The 20,934-nt window shown below is 40.7% G+C and overlaps 2 protein-coding genes across 2 annotated transcripts in view; one reads left to right on the top strand and one right to left on the bottom strand.

Annotated features, from left to right (window-relative positions):
- The window catches only part of LOC144888196 (uncharacterized), a 153,047-nt gene that overhangs the window by 10,284 nt on the left and 121,829 nt on the right, over window positions 1–20,934 (bottom strand). The window lies entirely within an intron of this gene.
- Window positions 19,529–20,934, top strand: part of LOC144892281 (uncharacterized) — a 93,917-nt gene continuing 92,511 nt past the window's right edge. The window contains exon 1 of the mRNA XM_078778102.1: window positions 19,529–19,733. Within this exon, the coding sequence (XP_078634228.1) occupies window positions 19,574–19,733 (160 nt within the window). The 5' untranslated portion in view covers window positions 19,529–19,573. The remainder of the gene's footprint in view (window positions 19,734–20,934) is intronic.

Below are 20,934 nucleotides of genomic sequence, written 5' to 3'. Positions count from 1 at the left end.
CGGTAAGGTTCGGTAAGGTCCGTACACGTGTACAATCGTGTACACCCGTTTTAAATAGAGAATTTTTTTCAGTTTTCCCGCCATAACTAAAACTTGTTGTGTTTTTTTTGACGAAATTTGCTAGATAAATAGCATGGGTGACACGGATTAAATGATTTTATGATTATGAATTAATGAGAAAATGATTTTATATTTAAATATAAAAATTGATCTGCTTGGTGTTAGTTTAAGGGCTGTTCCAAATTTATCTTGATTATGAGACAAAAACAGCAGAATGGGAATCAACAGACAATGGAACAGCTCGCGACGAGTGTTTGTGGGTGACAACCACCCTCTGGTCGAGGCTCATAGAAGGGGTGATGCTTACTGATTCGGCACGCTTAAAATAGGTGTTAATGGTTTACGAATGTTTAGAGGTCATTGCAATGTGATAATAACACTTGTTGGAACTTGTTGTTGGAACTTGCTGTTGGCACTTGTTGGAACTTGTTGGAACTTGTTGTTGGAACTTGTTGTTGGCACTTGTTGGAACTTGTTGGAACTTGTTGTTGGAACTTGTTGTTGGAACTTGTTGTTGGAACTTGCTGTTGGCACTTGTTGAAACTTGTTGGAACTTGTTGTTGGAACTTGCTGTTGGAACTTGTTGTTGGAACTTGTTGTTGGAACTTGTTGTTGGAACTTGCTGTTGGAACTTGTTGTTGGAACTTGTTGTTGGAACTTGCTGTTGGAACTTGCTGTTGGAACTTGTTGGAACTTGTTGTTGGAACTTGTTGTTGGAACTTGCTGTTGGCACTTGTTGGAACTTGTTGGAACTTGTTGTTGGAACTTGTTGTTGGAACTTGCTGTTGGAACTTGCTGTTGGAACTTGCTGTTGGAACTTGTTGGAACTTGTTGTTGGAACTTGCTGTTGGAACTTGCTGTTGGAACTTGTTGGAACTTGTTGTTGGAACTTGTTGTTGGAACTTGCTGTTGGCACTTGTTGGAACTTGTTGGAACTTGTTGTTGGAACTTGTTGTTGGAACTTGCTGTTGGCACTTGTTGGAACTTGTTGGAACTTGTTGTTGGAACTTGTTGTTGGAACTTGCTGTTGGAACTTGCTGTTGGAACTTGTTGGAACTTGTTGTTGGAACTTGTTGTTGGAACTTGCTGTTGGCACTTGTTGGAACTTGTTGGAACTTGTTGTTGGAACTTGTTGTTGGAACTTGCTGTTGGCACTTGTTGGAACTTGTTGGAACTTGTTGTTGGAACTTGTTGTTGGAACTTGCTGTTGGAACTTGCTGTTGGAACTTGTTGGAACTTGTTGTTGGAACTTGTTGTTGGAACTTGCTGTTGGCACTTGTTGGAACTTGTTGGAACTTGTTGTTGGAACTTGTTGTTGGAACTTGCTGTTGGAACTTGTTGTTGGAACTTGTTGTTGGAACTTGCTGTTGGAACTTGTTGGAACTTGTTGTTGGAACTTGTTGTTGGAACTTGCTGTTGGAACTTGTTGTTGGAACTTGTTGTTGGAACTTGCTGTTGGAACTTGCTGTTGGAACTTGTTGGAACTTGTTGTTGGAACTTGTTGTTGGAACTTGCTGTTGGAACTTGCTGTTGGAACTTGTTGGAACTTGTTGTTGGAACTTGTTGTTGGAACTTGCTGTTGGCACTTGTTGGAACTTGTTGGAACTTGTTGTTGGAACTTGTTGTTGGAACTTGCTGTTGGCACTTGTTGGAACTTGTTGGAACTTGTTGTTGGAACTTGTTGTTGGAACTTGCTGTTGGAACTTGCTGTTGGAACTTGTTGGAACTTGTTGTTGGAACTTGTTGTTGGAACTTGCTGTTGGCACTTGTTGGAACTTGTTGGAACTTGTTGTTGGAACTTGTTGTTGGAACTTGCTGTTGGCACTTGTTGGAACTTGTTGTTGGAACTTGTTGTTGGAACTTGCTGTTGGAACTTGCTGTTGGAACTTGTTGGAACTTGTTGTTGGAACTTGTTGTTGGAACTTGCTGTTGGCACTTGTTGGAACTTGTTGGAACTTGTTGTTGGAACTTGCTGTTGGAACTTGCTGTTGGAACTTGTTGGAACTTGTTGTTGGAACTTGCTGTTGGAACTTGTTGGAACTTGTTGTTGGAACTTGCTGTTGGAACTTGTTGGAACTTGTTGTTGGAACTTGTTGTTGGAACTTGCTGTTGGCACTTGTTGGAACTTGTTGGAACTTGTTGTTGGAACTTGTTGTTGGAACTTGCTGTTGGAACTTGTTGTTGGAACTTGTTGTTGGAACTTGCTGTTGGAACTTGCTGTTGGAACTTGTTGTTGGAACTTGCTGTTGGAACTTGTTGTTGGAACTTGTTGGAACTTGCTGTTGGAACTTGTTGGAACTTGTTGTTGGAACTTGTTGTTGGAACTTGCTGTTGGCACTTGTTGGAACTTGTTGGAACTTGTTGTTGGAACTTGTTGTTGGAACTTGCTGTTGGAACTTGTTGTTGGAACTTGTTGTTGGAACTTGTTGTTGGAACTTGCTGTTGGCACTTGTTGGAACTTGTTGGAACTTGTTGTTGGAACTTGTTGTTGGAACTTGCTGTTGGAACTTGCTGTTGGAACTTGTTGGAACTTGTTGTTGGAACTTGTTGTTGGAACTTGCTGTTGGAACTTGCTGTTGGAACTTGTTGGAACTTGTTGTTGGAACTTGCTGTTGGCACTTGTTGGAACTTGTTGTTGGAACTTGTTGTTGGAACTTGCTGTTGGCACTTGTTGGAACTTGTTGGAACTTGTTGTTGGAACTTGTTGTTGGGACTTGCTGTTGGAACTTGCTGTTGGAACTTGTTGTTGGAACTTGTTGTTGGAACTTGTTGTTGGAACTTGCTGTTGGCACTTGTTGGAACTTGTTGGAACTTGTTGTTGGAACTTGCTGTTGGAACTTGCTGTTGGAACTTGTTGTTGGAACTTGTTGTTGGAACTTGCTGTTGGCACTTGTTGGAACTTGTTGGAACTTGTTGTTGGAACTTGTTGTTGGAACTTGCTGTTGGAACTTGCTGTTGGAACTTGTTGGAACTTGTTGTTGGAACTTGTTGTTGGAACTTGCTGTTGGCACTTGTTGGAACTTGTTGGAACTTGTTGTTGGAACTTGTTGTTGGAACTTGCTGTTGGCACTTGTTGGAACTTGTTGGAACTTGTTGTTGGAACTTGTTGTTGGAACTTGTTGTTGGAACTTGCTGTTGGAACTTGCTGTTGGAACTTGTTGGAACTTGTTGTTGGAACTTGTTGTTGGAACTTGCTGTTGGCACTTGTTGGAACTTGTTGGAACTTGTTGTTGGAACTTGTTGTTGGAACTTGCTGTTGGCACTTGTTGGAACCTGTTGGAACTTGTTGTTGGAACTTGTTGTTGGAACTTGCTGTTGGAACTTGTTGGAACTTGTTGTTGGAACTTGTTGTTGGAACTTGCTGTTGGAACTTGTTGTTGGAACTTGCTGTTGGAACTTGCTGTTGGAACTTGTTGGAACTTGTTGTTGGAACTTGCTGTTGGAACTTGTTGGAACTTGTTGTTGGAACTTGCTGTTGGAACTTGTTGGAACTTGTTGTTGGAACTTGTTGTTGGAACTTGCTGTTGGCACTTGTTGGAACTTGTTGGAACTTGTTGTTGGAACTTGTTGTTGGAACTTGTTGTTGGAACTTGTTGTTGGAACTTGCTGTTGGAACTTGTTGTTGGAACTTGTTGGAACTTGTTGTTGGAACTTGCTGTTGGAACTTGCTGTTGGAACTTGTTGGAACTTGTTGTTGGAACTTGTTGTTGGAACTTGTTGGAACTTGCTGTTGGAACTTGTTGTTGGAACTTGTTGGAACTTGTTGTTGGAACTTGCTGTTGGAACTTGTTGTTGGAACTTGTTGTTGGAACTTGCTGTTGGAACTTGCTGTTGGAACTTGTTGTTGGAACTTGTTGTTGGAACTTGCTGTTGGAACTTGTTGGAACTTGCTGTTGGAACTTGTTGGAACTTGTTGTTGGAACTTGTTGTTGGAACTTGCTGTTGGCACTTGTTGGAACTTGTTGGAACTTGTTGTTGGAACTTGTTGTTGGAACTTGCTGTTGGAACTTGCTGTTGGAACTTGTTGGAACTTGTTGTTGGAACTTGTTGTTGGAACCCGTACTTATTTAATTAATTACATTTCTTATTACATTACAGTAATTACATTACAGTAATTACCTGAGGTAATTACAGTAATTACAGTTCCGGTAATTACAGTAATTACAGTAATCATTACAGTAATTGCAGTAATCTTATTACAGTAATTACATTACATTAACTCAGGCACCTTTTGAGTAAGGAAGCTGATATTTGGACATGACACTGACCAAGGGATGTGGCTGTCAAGGAAAATATTGATTTATTGATTAATCATTTAATAAATTAACTCGTTGATTTATAAATGACTTATTTAATTAAAATTCCTGAGAGATACATCTTCGGATGAAATACTTGCAGATTGGTTATGCTATGAGCCAATTGATTAAGGAAAATATTTTGTGATGGCCATATTGGCAATTTCGTGGCCATATTCGTGGCAACTCAGTTAGTGCCACTGCACCTTTAAAATGCATCCCTGCGTTCATTTTTCGATCGATTGAGTTGAAATTTTGAACAATCGGATCTGGACTGTCGTTGTTAACGACTCTAGCATGCACTCGTCCAATCAGGATGGAGCGGTATGGTCCCCGGATTATCACTGCCCGCAGTTTTAATTAATTTTACTTTCCTCTTGGTCATATAATTTTGAAGACATGCATGTCATGATAGAGGAAATGTTTGTTCTGTTGAACGGAATAAATGTTGTTTATTTGAGTGGATGGGTATTTTTGTGTATTTTGTATATATTTTCACGACTAATTCCAGTTAACATCCTGCAAAATTTGCTCGTTTGCTGGCCGAGTCGAAATTGCGTTGAGTTTCTATGGCATGCGCCATTAAAAGCGCTGTGTAATGGTTGAGCTCCCTTTATTTCGTTTTGGTCATCGGATGAGCAGACAAAGTGACGAATGCTGCGGCTGGAGCAGTAGAAGCGATGTTTTTTAATGGAAACGATGTAATGAGTAATAAACGTGGGAGGGGGCAACACCACGCATACCTCTTTTAAGGTGTGTATAAACCCTGGAATATTTCAGCAATCAATACAATGCTGAAACTATGTAAGTGAAGTGAATGAGTAATTTAATAAGTAATTTAATAAGTAATTTAATAAGTAATTTAATAAGTAATTTAATAAGTAATTTAATGAGTAATTTAATGAGGAATAAACGTGGGAGGGGGCAACACCACGCATACCTCTTTTAAGGTGTGTATAAACCCTGGAATATTTCAGCAATCAATACAATGCTGAAACTATGTAAGTGAAGTGAATGAGTAATTTAATAAGTAATTTAATAAGTAATTTAATAAGTAATTTAATAAGTAATTTAATAAGTAATTTAATGAGTAATTTAATGAGGAATAAACGTGGGAGGGGGCAACACCACGCATACCTCTTTTAAGGTGTGTATAAACCCTGGAATATTTCAGCAATCAATACAATGCTGAAACTATGTAAGTGAAGTGAATGAGTAATTTAATAAGTAATTTAATAAGTAATTTAATAAGTAATTTAATAAGTAATTTAATAAGTAATTTAATAAGTAATTTAATGAGTAATTTAATGAGGAATAAACGTGGGAGGGGGCAACACCACGCATACCTCTTTTAAGGTGTGTATAAACCCTGGAATAAACGTGGGAGGGGGCAACACCACACATACCTCTTTTAAGGTGTGTATAAACCCTGGAATATTTCAGCAATCAATACGATGCTGAAATGATGTAATTTATTGTGTAATATGGTCGACCTTGGGTTTGTTTGGGTTTGTTGTTTATTTTTGTGGGTGTCTATTTTTGAGTATTTTGGATATATTTTCACGACTAATTCCAGTTATCGTCCTGCAAAAGGTCTGCTCGTTCTTTTCCTTTGAGTCGTAAATTCCTGTTGAATTCTCATTAAAAAGCGGAATTAAGTACGCTGTGTGATGATGGAGATCCTTGATGACGAATCAGGAATAGTGAATGAGCAGACAAATATCACGGATGGTACACCAGATAGGGAAAATGTAGATGAAACCCCTTTTGCTCAGGTGCTGTGTAGCGCTGCACAAAGATCCATATGAGCGGGGCCTGGGTGCTGTGTAATTAGTACACAAAGAACCAATTACTAGGGTGCTGAATAAACACAAAGATCCATTTTTGGAGCTGGTTCTCCCGGTGCTGTGATTTATTCAAAGAACCAAAATCTTGTAAGAATTAAGATATGAATTGTCGACATCATAAATACTTTAATATATGTAACGATTTTTGTAACGATCATCCTGCAAAAGGTCTGCTCGTTCTTTTCCTTTGAGTCGTAAAATCCTGTTGAATTCTCATTAGAATGCGGAATTAAGTACGCTGTGTGATGATGGAGATCCTTGATGACGAATCAGGAATAGTGAATGAGCAAACAAATATCACGGATGCTGCGGCTGGAGCAGGGGAAGCGATTTTTGAATTGTTCAGTGATTATTCGATATTGTTATGACTTATTGTCAATAGGTATACTAAGTGGCCATGAGGTAGCCTGTTGCTATGTACAGTTTTATTCTATTGTTGATTATACCACATAGCTGTGGTGATAAAGGAAATGTTCGTTTTAAATAGATGATTATGATAGGACCATGACTATAAAATCATGATGATTATTATGAATGATATCATAGGGTTCAAATGCAGAATGCTGCATGAACTTGGGAAAGAACTTTCAAGCCCTATGGGATAAATTGGGTATTACAAGCGATGGAGTTTCAAAATTTAGCATGATTGAAGAAATTTTACAGTCTTATTTCAGGAGTTTTACGAAATTTATATTGCCAAGAGATTTTGGATACTATTAAAAGAAAAATGATGAGATGTTTTTCCCAATGAACTTTAATATCTGCCATCCATTTTGGCTGTCTCACGAATGAAGGATGAGTTGCCTTTAGTGGTTGCAAAGAAAATTTGTGGAGACCAGGCAAAATGGGGAAATATGTCAGATATGACCCTAGGACAGGACGGTGATTCATCAATTAACATGAGGTACGAACCAGAGGTGACGACCGATGAGATTCGATCTCAGTCAATGGATGGACCTGTCCTGACATCATTGGGGAAAGGGCTTATGCAAGGAGTCATCCAAAATGATTAATTTGATTTATTGATGAATATTGATGAATTAATTGAAATTGAATAATTGATTGAATTGTTAATTGATTGAATTTAATTGATTGAATTTAATTGAATAAATTTAACTGAATAAATTGAACTGAATAAATTGAATTGAATATATTGATTGTTTGATTAATGAAAATGCGGTCTCAAGAAAGAAGCTTTGATATCTTTGCGAGATATTATCAATGTGGAGACAACCTGGGAAAATTGAGCAAGGTGGTGAGTTTATATACAGATATATATGTGCGGTTACCATTGTGTGATTTCCCCGTCAAACAGAGCGGACACCTGAGGATTCACCCATTTCATACTGACCCTCCGGCTCATCTGCAAATACTGATCTGTGAGATTGGATTGTGCAAAAGCCACAGCTGAGGGAGATTCTCTGGAAATCACCGTGTGAACAGGTGGAGAGACCCTTCCTGGAGGTACGAGTGAAGCTTCAGAGGAACAAACTACAACACATCCAACGCTACTTTGATAAAAGGCAGAATGGGAAATGGAGCCTACAAGAATACACAAGGACAACCAGAGATTCCAAAAAAAGGTACTTGTACACATCATATGTACGACCGTTATGGTGCCGAAGCTATAAGGCAGGTCGAGAATTGGTATTTGTGGACAAAGGGACATGATGAGGAGTTTCCAAGAGATGGTACATTTGAGCGAAGTCGATTGGAAAGATTAGAACAAAGATTGAAAGCCAGAAAGAGACAGAATCTAACGGTAGACTGGCTTGCATTCCATCTTTGGGATGGTGAATCCAGACAACGGGAACAGCAAGAACAGATAACGGATGTAGAATTTAAAATAAAAAGGATACAGGATACAGTGGAGGAGACAAATGCACAACTGCCCTCGAAATTAGGAATGAAAGTGACAGTTGTCCCATCTGATTTCCAGTTGTCTCCCCAAAAAGGACGGTACAGAGAATTTTTTCGTGTTTCAGGAGATAACGAGAGATTGCAGTGGCAACTCAGGGATGTAGAGATGCAGCCCAGCAATACAAGTGCACAGGTGCACAGCCCAGGTAACGACAGAAGCCGGTGCTTCAACTGTGGAGAGATGGGACACTGGATAAGGAGATGCCCATATCTGAGCAGAAGACAATTTCGACAGGGAAACCAAGGACAAAGAAACCAAGGACAAAGAAACCAAGATCAAGGGTACCAGTGCTGACCGATACCTCAGACAATGATTAGGCCTTCATTGCGACAAATCCCAAATGACGATTGGCCTCAACAAATTAGATTACTGGACAAACATGAATAACTGTCGATGATTCTTGTGTCTGAAAAGTTTTCAGAGCAAGAATGATTCATTTTTCTTTTTGCTTGTTAACAAATTAATAATTAATTGATCAAATGCCAAAATTGGATCTTCTATTTTGGGCACAGCAATTTTAAATTTACAAAGTTTGGAACAATTGCGTTGCAATTGTTGGCAAACCAAGTAACAAGAGTCACATGATGATCAGGTGGGAATTTCGGACTATTGTTCCGCACAATTGATAGGTCAATGGTCGACTGACATGCAAATGGGTGTGTAGTCAAAATTTGGATAGATTATTGTGAAGGCAGAAAGGGTAATTTCAATTTGACATCATAAAGGTTTTCTAAGAATGGACTTTTGGTTCATTTGTCTATAAGCATTTTGAATTTGATTGACAAATTTTATGAAATTGAAATAAAATTGACACCCATCTGATCTGTAAATAATGGTTCCAACGCAAACAAATATGCATAATGCATGTGTGTGTGTGTTTTTGTGTATCAATCTTACAAGATTGTTGACACCGACAGTGTGCCTGTCTGGAAATGGATAGTTATATGTGGATGGGATTGGGATATGTGGATGGGATTGAATATCCAGAGAATCCGTAAAATAAAATAGAAATATAATTTGATTATGAACATTATCTCTTTTGTCAAGGGAAATGGAATATAAAAAATTTGATGTGCTGGGTTATGAGCAGCCATTAATTAATAGTAAAATTGTGAGTAATTTTGGGATTCCATTTTTGATAGAATGTATATGAGAATAACATCTATTTATGGATATGAGCTTCATAAAAGGAAATGAGGAAGTACAAAAACATCCAAATTTGGGAGAGGTCTTACACTGACTTCCCAGAATACTCTGCTCATGGATTTTATATATATAAACTTGAATTTTATCAGCATATAAATTGTGCTGTATGTATGGATGTGTTTTAGGCATAGATGATATGGGAAAAGAGTAAAGAAAATTTTGCTGGTTTGAACTATTGTGGGTTTTCAGTTCTGGAGTTTAAACAAAGTCACTGGTTAACAGATGAGAAAGGATAGTAAATAAATTATTCTCTGCTGGGCAAATTAAGTACGATATTACTAAGACTTATGAGAGCTATTGTTCCGCCTTACAGCAGTGGAAAATTATTGGAAAAAATTAGATCCAACATAATGAATCTATAAAAGAATGTGATAGGGATAATATCCTCAATTTGTACTAATTATTTGATTGTGGGTAAAGGAATTAAGTCATCGTAGTGGATTGTTAACAGCAGCCTGAAAATGTCCTGAGAGTGTGCATCCATGTAATCAGAAATCCCAGATTTGTTTTTACAAACAACATTTTGGTAGAGGTCTTGTGTGGAACACTTCCTTGGTAGATAAAAAACGGTACTGCATGCTGGCAGCCACTTTTGCGGCCAGTTAGGCCAAACAAATTGAGAGGAAATTGTAGTTAAATACGTAAGTTACACATGGCTATTTGTAAAAAAGGAAATTTGTTGAGATGGGAAACATTTTTTCGAAGGTTTATTAAGGTGTTATAATATGACATGTGGCAAGGCAAACTATTGGATGGGAAAATTAGATCTGGCTATAGAATAAATTTATTGACCCCTTGAAGTTAATCCTTCGAATCATTGTTTCACTGGCATTTTTGTTCAAATTGGAAATAGTTTGGTAGAGCTTTGGTTAAAACCTTTGGTTGCGGTATCTTGGAACGAAATGATAAACCATAGGAGATTGATAAGAATAGAAAAAATATGGACCCAAAATAGAAAGTTGGATTCATGCCCCTCATTGCAAACAAGCACATGGGGCTAAGGTGGACGATCCCACAGAAAATGAGGCTGCACCTAGCAGCCCAGCAGAACATTCAGTGGTAGATAAATGATAGTCGTGATTTACAGTCATTTGAATTACATTTTAACACCCCTTGCATTGATAAACATTACATTTTCAACATGTGATATTCCTACTTGGAATAGTGACATTTATTTGCCTACATGACATACAATTACCTGCTGATATTAACACCACATGAGTGAAAAATGTATCACAACTACACTCATGATCAGGGGATTGAGTTCAACCCCGGGAGATAGGGGGATCAGGGTAAGACAAATAATCTGATTATGTTACATATTAAGGGATTTTCTTTATTTACCTTTTAGGAAGCTTGTTAGTTTGGTATATAATGTTAAATGTCATCGACATATAACTATGTCATAGATATGAATATATACAAGGAGTAGCAGACTTGTTTGTTGGTTTAGTAGTTATATTGGCAATTGTTTTAGTGGTGGCTTGCTTGAAAGCCTTAGTGACGGTGTGTTTGAATAAGGTAACCAACAACACGATGATAACGCATGAAGTGACAAATGAGGAAAGAAATGTGGAACCAGAAAAGGAAGACTTTTATGGCGACATAAACAGTAGAATTAAGATAATGGCATAACGACAATGTTATGAGTTGTGTCAATTACAATATCAATGAACTCATATCACCACGAGTGACACACTGTTAAAAAAAAAAAAAAAAAGAGGGAAAAGAAAAAGTGGAGAGGAATTATGGTAATAATACATTATGCTTAATTTGTTGGTTTGGAAAAATTGTTGTTGGGAATTAGGTATTCCCGTTTGTGATTGTAATCATATACAATGCTATTCTTAGTTTAGTAATAAAATACATACCTGATTGAATATTATTTGTGTGACGCATATAAATGAATATAACTTTTTGAGTTAAGGAAAAACAACAAATTGTTGAATGTGAAACTGTCGGAAGATATACATGATTATGCTGATTTCATGGTAAGATGTACCCATCTGATTCAGTGTGTGCGGAAAGCAGATTCAGATATGACTGAGCATAAAGATAAGACGAGATCACATTTTGGAGGGATTGCTAACGGAATTGGGAAGAAGTTCGAGAAAGAAAATTTGTGGCTAAAAAATGAAGTTAATCGTGGCATACACCCTCTTTCTCAAAGAATGATGAAGACATTCTCCCGTGTAACTTGGAGATGAATGCTTACCTTCACCAAGGAAATTTATGTGACCATTTGCCTGGATCACACTGCAACATATGAAAGAAAGGCGATCACTTACTCTTGTTCGAAGACTTCGAACATTCACCACATCAGAAGTTGCAGGACAACGACATTTTACCTGCAACCTCTGTGAAATGCGGGGACATATGTTATTACTTCACCAACGTCCGGGGAACCAGCATGGAGCTGCAAAAACGGCTGTGCCCTTGTCACAACAGCTGTGCACGATTCTGCTGGTTGCTCCTGGTAAGGACCATGAATGACCTGAACACCATGGTCCCAACATCAGTGTGGATGCATCCGGCATCCATGTTCCACATCTTGCTGGCCAATCATGGTTCACAGCAAAAAAAGTGGCAAGAATGCTACATGGAGAGAAGGGTCAGTCTATGACTCCGCAGTGTTACCACAACAGCGAAATCCTACACGAAGTAGTGCAGGAGCTATGAAGATATTAGGAGAAAATGCTTCATACCTGGATTCAAACACAAGTGATCAGCCCTTCCTTTCAAACAAAGTCAACATTTGTGTGGAGGCAAACGTTTTTTGCCAGATGGTGCAGATGCTGTACAAAACTTGAAAATGAAGTGAAATTGTTGTATCTTGGTGATGGTGAAGTGTTGTTTTGAAAATATATTTGTGATGCAAATGCAATAGATTGAACGATATGGAAGAAGTCAATGACCAACGAAATGTTTTGTGATTCTTGCAGGATGACGGTGTATGCCTAAGGGAATTTGATTACCAAAGTGATTGATTATTTACTTATACTTGTAATGATGTTTACTAGTAGTGATTGATTGTTTACTTATATTGATGTTTAGATTAATGGTTAATATAAACAAAAACAAAAAGATGAGGGAATTGTGGAAGTGTAACTCAGTGTAACATATTGATTGGCCCTGGTAACTTATTAATTAACCTGGTAACAAAGCAGATACATTTTATGTGTATGAACAATGTAATCTCTTGAAACACCTGGTCAAGGCCCCAGGCTAGAGCACCCCCCCCTGCTGTGTAAATGGAAATCACAGCAGGAGGGGAGCGAGCTGATGCCAGGACTCGGTGCGATGCATGACCTCGGGACATTAGCGGAGAGGAGATTAAGTCCAGTTTGGCGATATAACGAGAGCAAACGTTGAGTAAAGTAGACTTGTCCTCAGAAGCCCTGCCCGACGGAACGATGGAATGAACGAGTACGGCGCTGCGGAAGAACATCAGCCGAACGAAAAGGACCATGGAAAAGTGTTAATCTCAGCCATTGAATAATGCGGTATTATTTGGTAAATGGAATGAAGTGAATAATAAACCAGACCTTTTGGTAAACCTGAGTCCGGTCATTGGAGTCCTGTGAGTCATACACGAAATTCTTCCACAATATTCTGGGTCTTTTCGGTATTTGTGGTATTTTGCATGTTCTGGGTCTTTTTGGGTCTTCAGGGTATTTTGGGTCTTTGCAGTCTGTAAGAGTATTTTGGGTCTTGGTGGTCTTAAGGGCCTTGGGGGACTTAAAGGGTCATCAAAGGTCTGAGGGGTCTCCGCAGTCTGAAGGGTCAAATGGTATATTCCAACATTACATAATTAAGAGTTCATGGACTGTGTTTTTGGGTGCTATTTATAACAAGATGCTATTGAAAGGCGAGTACGTCTTTCAATTACATGCGATTGAAATGTGAATGCGTCTATTAAGTAGATGGTATTCTTAGAATATTTACCCTGCACAGTCAACTTGGTGCGAGCCAACTCTTCTGTTTTGAACGTTTTTTTTTTCTCTTTGATCCAATATGGCTGCCAGACTACGTGAGCGATTACATCATAAATTTATATTCTCTAATATAAGTGTTACATAGATCACACTCAAATTTCAAAATGATCAGACTCAGAAGATCAGAAGCGTTGTCCTGTCTAATTAAGACGTCATAATTACGACACCAATGACGTCATCATTAACAACACCTTTTTCCCCAGGCGCAGTTCTTTTCAATTAGCCACGTTTCAATTTTTTCCATGGAGCGGTTTTGGAGATATAGAAGTGTAACGTTTTTCAGTTTTTCAAAGATGGCGCCTGTACCATGTGAAAAAAAAAAACCCACCGTTTAGAGGCCATTTTTCCCCGCAAAGCGGGGGTTGGCCTTTTCGGGGACCGTGGTAGTTGTTGTTTTTTGGTCCCCTTTTTGAAGCAATGTTTTACGGCCGGATGCCCTTCCTGACCTGACGCCAACCCTTTTTGCCGCCTTCAACGACAAACAGACACGTACCATGTGACCTATTACATCATAATTATCATTAAAATATTCTGCAGGAGGAGACGCTTCTATGGTGAACATTTTGTGTCCACGAGACCAACAGTTGCAGGGGAAAAAAGATTCATGCTGATTGGATGAAGCGTTATACTTGTCGAATTATGACGTAATAACGAAGGCACCGATGACATCATCACTAATATAACACATCTTATTCCCCATGAGGAGTGCTTGACAATGAGCCATGCTTCAATTTTTTCCATTGAGCGGTTACAGAGATATAGAGGTACAAAGTTTTTCCAAGATGGCGCGTGTACCACGTGACCTATGACATCATAATTATCATTAAAATATTTTACAGGAGAAGGTGCTCCTCTGCTGAAACTTTTGCGTCAATTGGACGAAGAATTGCAGAGAAAAAACAATTCATACTGATCGAATCAAGCGTTGTACTTGTTGTACTCGTAGAATTATGACGTCATAAATAAGGTACCGATTACATCATAATTGACATAGCTTATTCCCCATGGGGAGTTCTTTACGATGAGCCATGTTTCAATTTTTTCCATGGACCAGTTTCAGATATGGAGGTGCAACATTTTTCAATTTTTCCAAAATGGTGTCCGTACCACGTGACATATGACGTCATAATTATGAAGAAACAATTCTACACACGGAGGCGCTCCTATGGTAACATTTCGTGTCAATCGGACCAACGGTTGCTGAGAAAATGAATTTTTAAAATGCAGACACGTACGTCCGAATGCCATACGTACACACGCCACACATCCGCACGTACGTAGCCGAATGCTTAACCTTGCAATTCGCTTCATGAGCACAGGGTAATTACATGCTATTGATACGTGAGTACGTCTATTAATTACATACCATTGAACTCTGCCCGAGTACGTCGATTAAATACATACTATTGGGATATGAGTACAGTACGTCCATTAATTACATGCTATGGAAACGGAAGTACATCTATTAATTACATGCTATTGAAACATGATTACATGGGTCTTCTGCGTCTTCGGTCTTCATGGTATTTTGGAGTCTTCGGGGTCTTTTTGGTCTTCATGGTATTTTGGGTATTTGGCGTATTTAAGGGTCTTTAAGGGTCCATGGGGTTTTTTCGGTATTTGTGGTATTTTGGTTCTTTGGGGTCTTTGTGGTCTTTGAGGCATTTTGGGGTCTTTATAGTATTTTGGGTCTTCAGGGTGTTTTGGGTCTTTGGGGCCATTTTGGATCTTCAGGGTCTTGTGGATCATCTGGGCATTTAAGGGTAAGTTGGGTCTTTGGGGGTATTTAAGGGTCTTCGGGGTCTTTTGGATCTTTAAAGGTTTCGGGGTCTTTTTGGCATTTGTGGTATTTTGGGTCTTTAAGGGTCTTTGGGGTCTTCTGGTTCTTTAAGGGTCTTTGGGGTCTTTAAGGGTCTTTTGATATTTGGGGTGTTTTGGGTTTTTGGGGTATTTTGCGTCTTCGCTGTCTTCAGGGGCTTCTGGATATTTTAGGGTCTTTTCAGTATTTGTGGTATTTTGGGTCTTTTTGGACTTCACAGTGTTTTGGGTGTTCGGGGTATTTTGGTTCCTATGGGTCTTTAAGGGTCTTTGGGTATTTTTGTTATTTGGGGTCTTTTGCATCTTCGGGGTCTTTTGGATCTTCGGGATCTTTGGGGTTATTTGGGTCTTCAGGGTTATTTGGGTGTTCGGGGTCTTTGGGGTATTTTGAGTCTTTATGGGTCTTGGAGGACTTCTAGGGTCGTCAAAGGGCTGCAAAGGGGTCTCATAAGTTTAAACGGTCAAAAGGTATATTCCAACAGTCCGTAACGAAGAGTTCATGGACTGTGTTTTTGGGTGTTATTTATTTCGAAGAAGAAGAAGACGTTTTGGTCACAAATATATACAAACAAACAAACAACCAAAAATATGTTTGCTCGATTATAATGTGATTCACAATCTCCTTTTCTGGAACGTCTGAACGATATTGACACATTGATCTTTGCAGTAAGACACATTTATTATGGTAATTTCGGAAATAAAACTTTATTATGGACTTAGAATGTAACGAATGACCCCACGTGGTTCCGGGGTATTTGATGTGACTCTGGTGTAAACACTCCGGGCTGATCTCGCTGATGTAACAAATTTCCCCTGTAACACATAGCCCTGGTCTCCCCGACTCATATTGCAGTACGACTGATGACTAAGGGAGTGAAGGGGGACACCGGGAATCCAGCTCGCCGCGTCACCATGTACAATAACACGATCCTGCATGCTGACCGGATCCCAATCGCTTCACTGAAGGGTTTAATGATAGACATCATGTTGCACTTCACAACCACACGGCATACCTGTCTGCAATTCTCAACGAGGATGAAAAACACAGTGAAACACGCGAAAACCGGGCCTTTCGTGGCAGAGCTGTTGTTGTTGTTGTTGTTTTTGTTTTTGTTTTTGTACTCCTCAGTGTCTGTCACGCTTTATTCTAAAATCTTAAATGGTTCCTGCCGCCACACGTTAAACATCTTCATCCAATTCAGAAAGATAGACGGACTTTTAAAATAGAAACTTGTATCTTTACCTTTTAAACACATTGATTTTGTTCCAATTATTAAATCGATCATTTCTTCTTGTTTCCATACTTTTTCCACTCACATCCCGACATCACATCCTTTTTCATTTAAAAAAATGTTTTTATTACTTGTTCAATAGCTTTCTAACGACCGAAAAGTAAATGGAATGAACTTACCTATGAATCGTTTACTCGATTTTACGTCATTTCCTCCATCTTGCGGAAGTACCTTCAGAACGCGAGGTGGCGTTATCCTCTTCATCTTGGCGCTCAGCTCTCCTGCTCTACTGAGTTTGGCTGACATTGTAAAAAGGAAAGGATGTTAAATGTTACAGCGAGGCAATGGGCCTCGTGAAGGAAGTGGGACTTTCAGATTCCTCATACGTCTGGTCATCTGGTACGATATACCTGTCCAGATCAACCGAGTCAGCAAGGCATTGCAGTCAAAGGAAGTGCAGTGGGATGTTGCATTAGATCTAATCCAGGCGTGTCATGGTCACTTTTCTTACGAGTCTGTCTGTGGGTCTGAAACTGGTTCGTCTGCAAAGTTCAAAATTGAATTTTTCAACACGGTTCTTCTTGTTTGTCTGACTGCACCGGACAGTAGATTTGAGCAGGTGTGTTGCTTTCTCCAACAAATTCAACTTTCTATTTAACATCGCAGCCACGAAAGCTTTAAGTGACAATGATCTTAGGAACTCAAGAACTGGAGGAACTCAAGGTTCTGTACAACTCGGTGCCTGAAAGATGTTCTCCACCAGAAACACTGAGCTATACAACTAAAAACCCTCATGGACACTTATCCAAATGTACATGTGGCTGAGGGTTTTACTGACGATGCCGGGATTTGTTGCATCTGCAGAACGCTCTTTCTCAAAGCTGGAGCTCACAAAGCTACAATCTCACAGGACAGGTGACCCAAAAGACCCTGAAGACCCAACGTCACAGGTCACACCTGACCACCATCTCAATCGAAAAGGACTTTGGACAAAGTCTGAAGTTTGATGACATTATTGACGACTTTGCATCCAGGAAAAGTAGAAGGATGAAATTGTAAAGCATCTGTGTGTGTGTGTGTGTGTGTGTGTGTGTGTGTGTGTGTGTGTGTGTGTGTGTGTGTGTGTGTGTGTGTGTGTGTGTGTGTGTGTGTGTGTGTGTGTGTGTGACATTATATTTTGACTCCATGACTCATACATGTTTGATGCTCTTCTCAGCATACATGCTTGATGCTCTTCTCCGCATACATGTTTGATGCTCTTCTCCGCATAAATGTTTGATGCTCTTCTCCGCATACATGTTTGATGCTCTTCTCCGCATACATGTTTGATGCTCTTCTCCGCATACATGTTTGATGCTCTTCTCCGCATAAATGTTTGATGCTCTTCTCCGCATACATGTTTGATGCTCTTCTCCACATAAATGTTTGATGCTCTTCTCCGCATACATGTTTGATGCTGTTCTCCGCATACATGTTTGATGCTCTTCTCCGCATGCATGTTTGATGCTCTTCTCAGCATACATGTTTGATGCTCTTCTCCGCATACATGTTTGATGCTCTTCTCCGCATACCTGTTTGATGCTCTTCTCCGCATACATGTTTGATGCTCTTGTCCGCATAAATGTTTGATGCTCTTCTCCGCATAAATGTTTGATGCTCTTCTCCACATACATGTTTGATGCTCTTCTCCGCATACATGTTTGATGCTCTTGTCCGCATACCTGTTTGATGCTCTTCTCCGCATACCTGTTTGATGCTCTTCTCCGCATACATGTTTGATGCTCTTCTCCGCATACATGTTTGATGCTCTTCTCCGCATACATGTTTGATGCTCTTCTCCGCATACATGTTTGATGCTCTTCTCCGCATACATGTTTGATGCTCTTCTTTCTCCGCATACATGTTTGATGCTCTTCTCTGCATAAATGTTTGATGCTCTTCTCCGCATATATGTTTGATGCTCTTCTCTGCACACATGTTTGATGCTCTTCTCCGCATACACGTTTGATGCTCTTCTCCGCATACACGTTTGATGCTCTTCTCCGCATACATGTTTGATGCTCTTCTCCGCATACACGTTTGATGCTCTTCTCCGCATACATGTTTGATGCTCTTCTCCGCATACATGTTTGATGCTCTTCTCCGCATACATGTTTGATGCTCTTCTCCACATAAATGTTTGATGCTCTTCTCCGCATGCATGTTTGATGCTCTTCTCCACATATTTATTTTCGTATCCCAATGGAACCTGGCAGTCAATTCCTAAGTCAGATTTGATTTGATGCCTTAATTCATCGATTTGATGGGCTTTAATGCAAAAACCCACTTCTTTCTCTGATTATTCATTCCAGAGTTATTGTTAGAAATGTGATTTTCACCCTTTAAAGACCTTGACATTTAAGTTGGTTCATTGTTGGCCACATATCACACTCTGGTTGACCCACACCACCATCCTATCCAGTTTGGTTACAATTGGTGCAGGCACAGCCGAGATATGACAATACATTACCCATGATAGTGTGGAAAGGCTGATACGCGCAGAGACAGACAGAACTGGTCATTCTAATGCTTCGCCAACCCCCTCTAAAACCGAGGTATGAATCGATTCTTCACTTGAAGAGCTGTCACCATATTATTAGCCCTCCAATAGAAAGAGCCCCCACGTGAGGTTTCCAGGAGGACCCCACATACCCAGCGCATGGTCTGCGCGCCAACCCCCACCACCTGTGTGCTCCATGTTTTAATTAATTACACTTCCATTGTGTACAGAAGGTTAGGAGACATGAGTGTACATTTACATGAATTACAAGGACAGAGATAATAGGCACATGTGGTACATGGGATTTGAACCTAGTTCCTCCTAATCACGTGACACCTGGGATTCACATAAACAAGCAAACATGGCGGAACCTCTTTGGAAACTCTTACTAACATGAAACAGGACGAAATGGTCCGAATGTCCAACTTTTAAACTTGTTTAGTACGAGGACAGGAACCGCAAGGTCGTTGTTAAACTTGTTTAAATATCTCGGGAACGAACTTCGTCACGAGGCGTCCAGGTTACATTTGGGGCGTGGTCTGCGGAGATCCGAGAAACGATGAAAACGCCGTTAGAGTTAAAGAAGAAGAAGAAGTGGAAACTGTGGAAGCAGAACACGTGGTTCTCTGGTTCGCTGTCCCTCAGTTCTGTTGTACCAGAATGAATTGTCCCGAAGTTACAAACGCCGAGCTGTGTCTGATGAACGGAGATCTTTCCGGTGAGGAACACAAGGTGAACCCTCCGGGATCCACGAGGGTCTCCGATGGGAGGAACCTGCTCGGTCCGGGAGAATCTGCCGCGGATAAGGAGTTCGGACCCGGTACGTGACGTTCTTGTTCCCGTGCGGGGCCCGTGCTGTGCACTATGTACGGTAATAGTTTATGTGGGAATCAAACTATGTACGGATCTGGTTCCCTCGTACAAGATCGTGTCGATGTCCTGATTGGGTTCCCTCGGACAAGATCGTATCGATCTCCTGATCGGGTTCCCTCGTACAAGATCGTGTCGATGTACTGATCGGGTTCCCTCGTACAAGATCGTGTCGATGTCCTGATCGGGTTCCCTCGTACAAGATCGTGTCGATGTCCTGATCGGGTTCCCTCGTACCAGATCGTGTCGATGTCCTGATCGGGTTCCCTCGTACAAGATTGTGTCGATGTCTTTATCGGGGTCCCTCGTACAAGATTGTGTCGATGTCCTGATCGGGGTCCCTCGTACAAGATCGTGCCGATGTCCTGATCGGGGTCCCTCGTACAAGATCGTGTCGATGTTTTGATCGTGTTCCCTCGTACAAGATCGTGTCGATTTCCTCAGCCGGTGAATCGATCCCGTTCGTTGTAATCGGAGCTTGAACAGACATTTTTATTCCTCAGAGCAGATTCGTAATGGACGAGTTTCGCTGTTACAAAGTAAAATTTATTCCAGAAGCGCCAGTTCTCGTTCTTCTAGTTCTTGAATCGTTTTAAAACTTCAATACAATAATGAGTTTACTGTCGAGTTTGATTTTATTCATTACATAATCGACTATTGGAGTCATTATTAACTACGAGTTGAGCCTGCGGAACGGACTGTGTGTGTCTCTCTGTCTCTCTGTCCCTCTGTCTGTCTGTCTCTGTCTCTCTGTCTGTCTGTGTCTTGGTTGTTATCTCCATAATTTAGGTTTTTTAAGGTTAAACGAAGATCTCCCAGTACTCGAAGTATCCAAACCACCCCTCCCCTCCCCCCCTCCCTTCCCCCCCTCCCTTCCCCCCCTCCCTTCCCCCCCTCCCTTCCCCCCCTCCCTTCCCCCCCTCCCCTCCCCTCCCCCCCTCCCTTCCCCCCCTCCCCTCCCCTCCCCCCCCTCCTCCCCCCCTCCCCCCTCCCTCCCCCCCTCCCCCCCTCCCTCCCCCCCCTCCCCCCTCCTCCCCCTCCTCCTCCCCCTCCTCCCCTCCCCCTCCTCCCCTCCCCCTCCTCCCCTCCCCCTTCTCCCCTCCCCTCCCCTCCCCTTTATCCCCCTCCCCCCCTTCCCCTCACCTCCCCTC

This window comes from Myxine glutinosa, chromosome 5, assembly GCF_964187855.1.
Source record: "Myxine glutinosa chromosome 5, kmMyxGlut1.1, whole genome shotgun sequence".
Taxonomy (NCBI): Eukaryota; Metazoa; Chordata; class Myxini; order Myxiniformes; family Myxinidae; genus Myxine; species Myxine glutinosa.
Note: the sequence above shows the minus strand (reverse complement) of the source record. Positions and strands in the feature narration are given on the sequence as shown.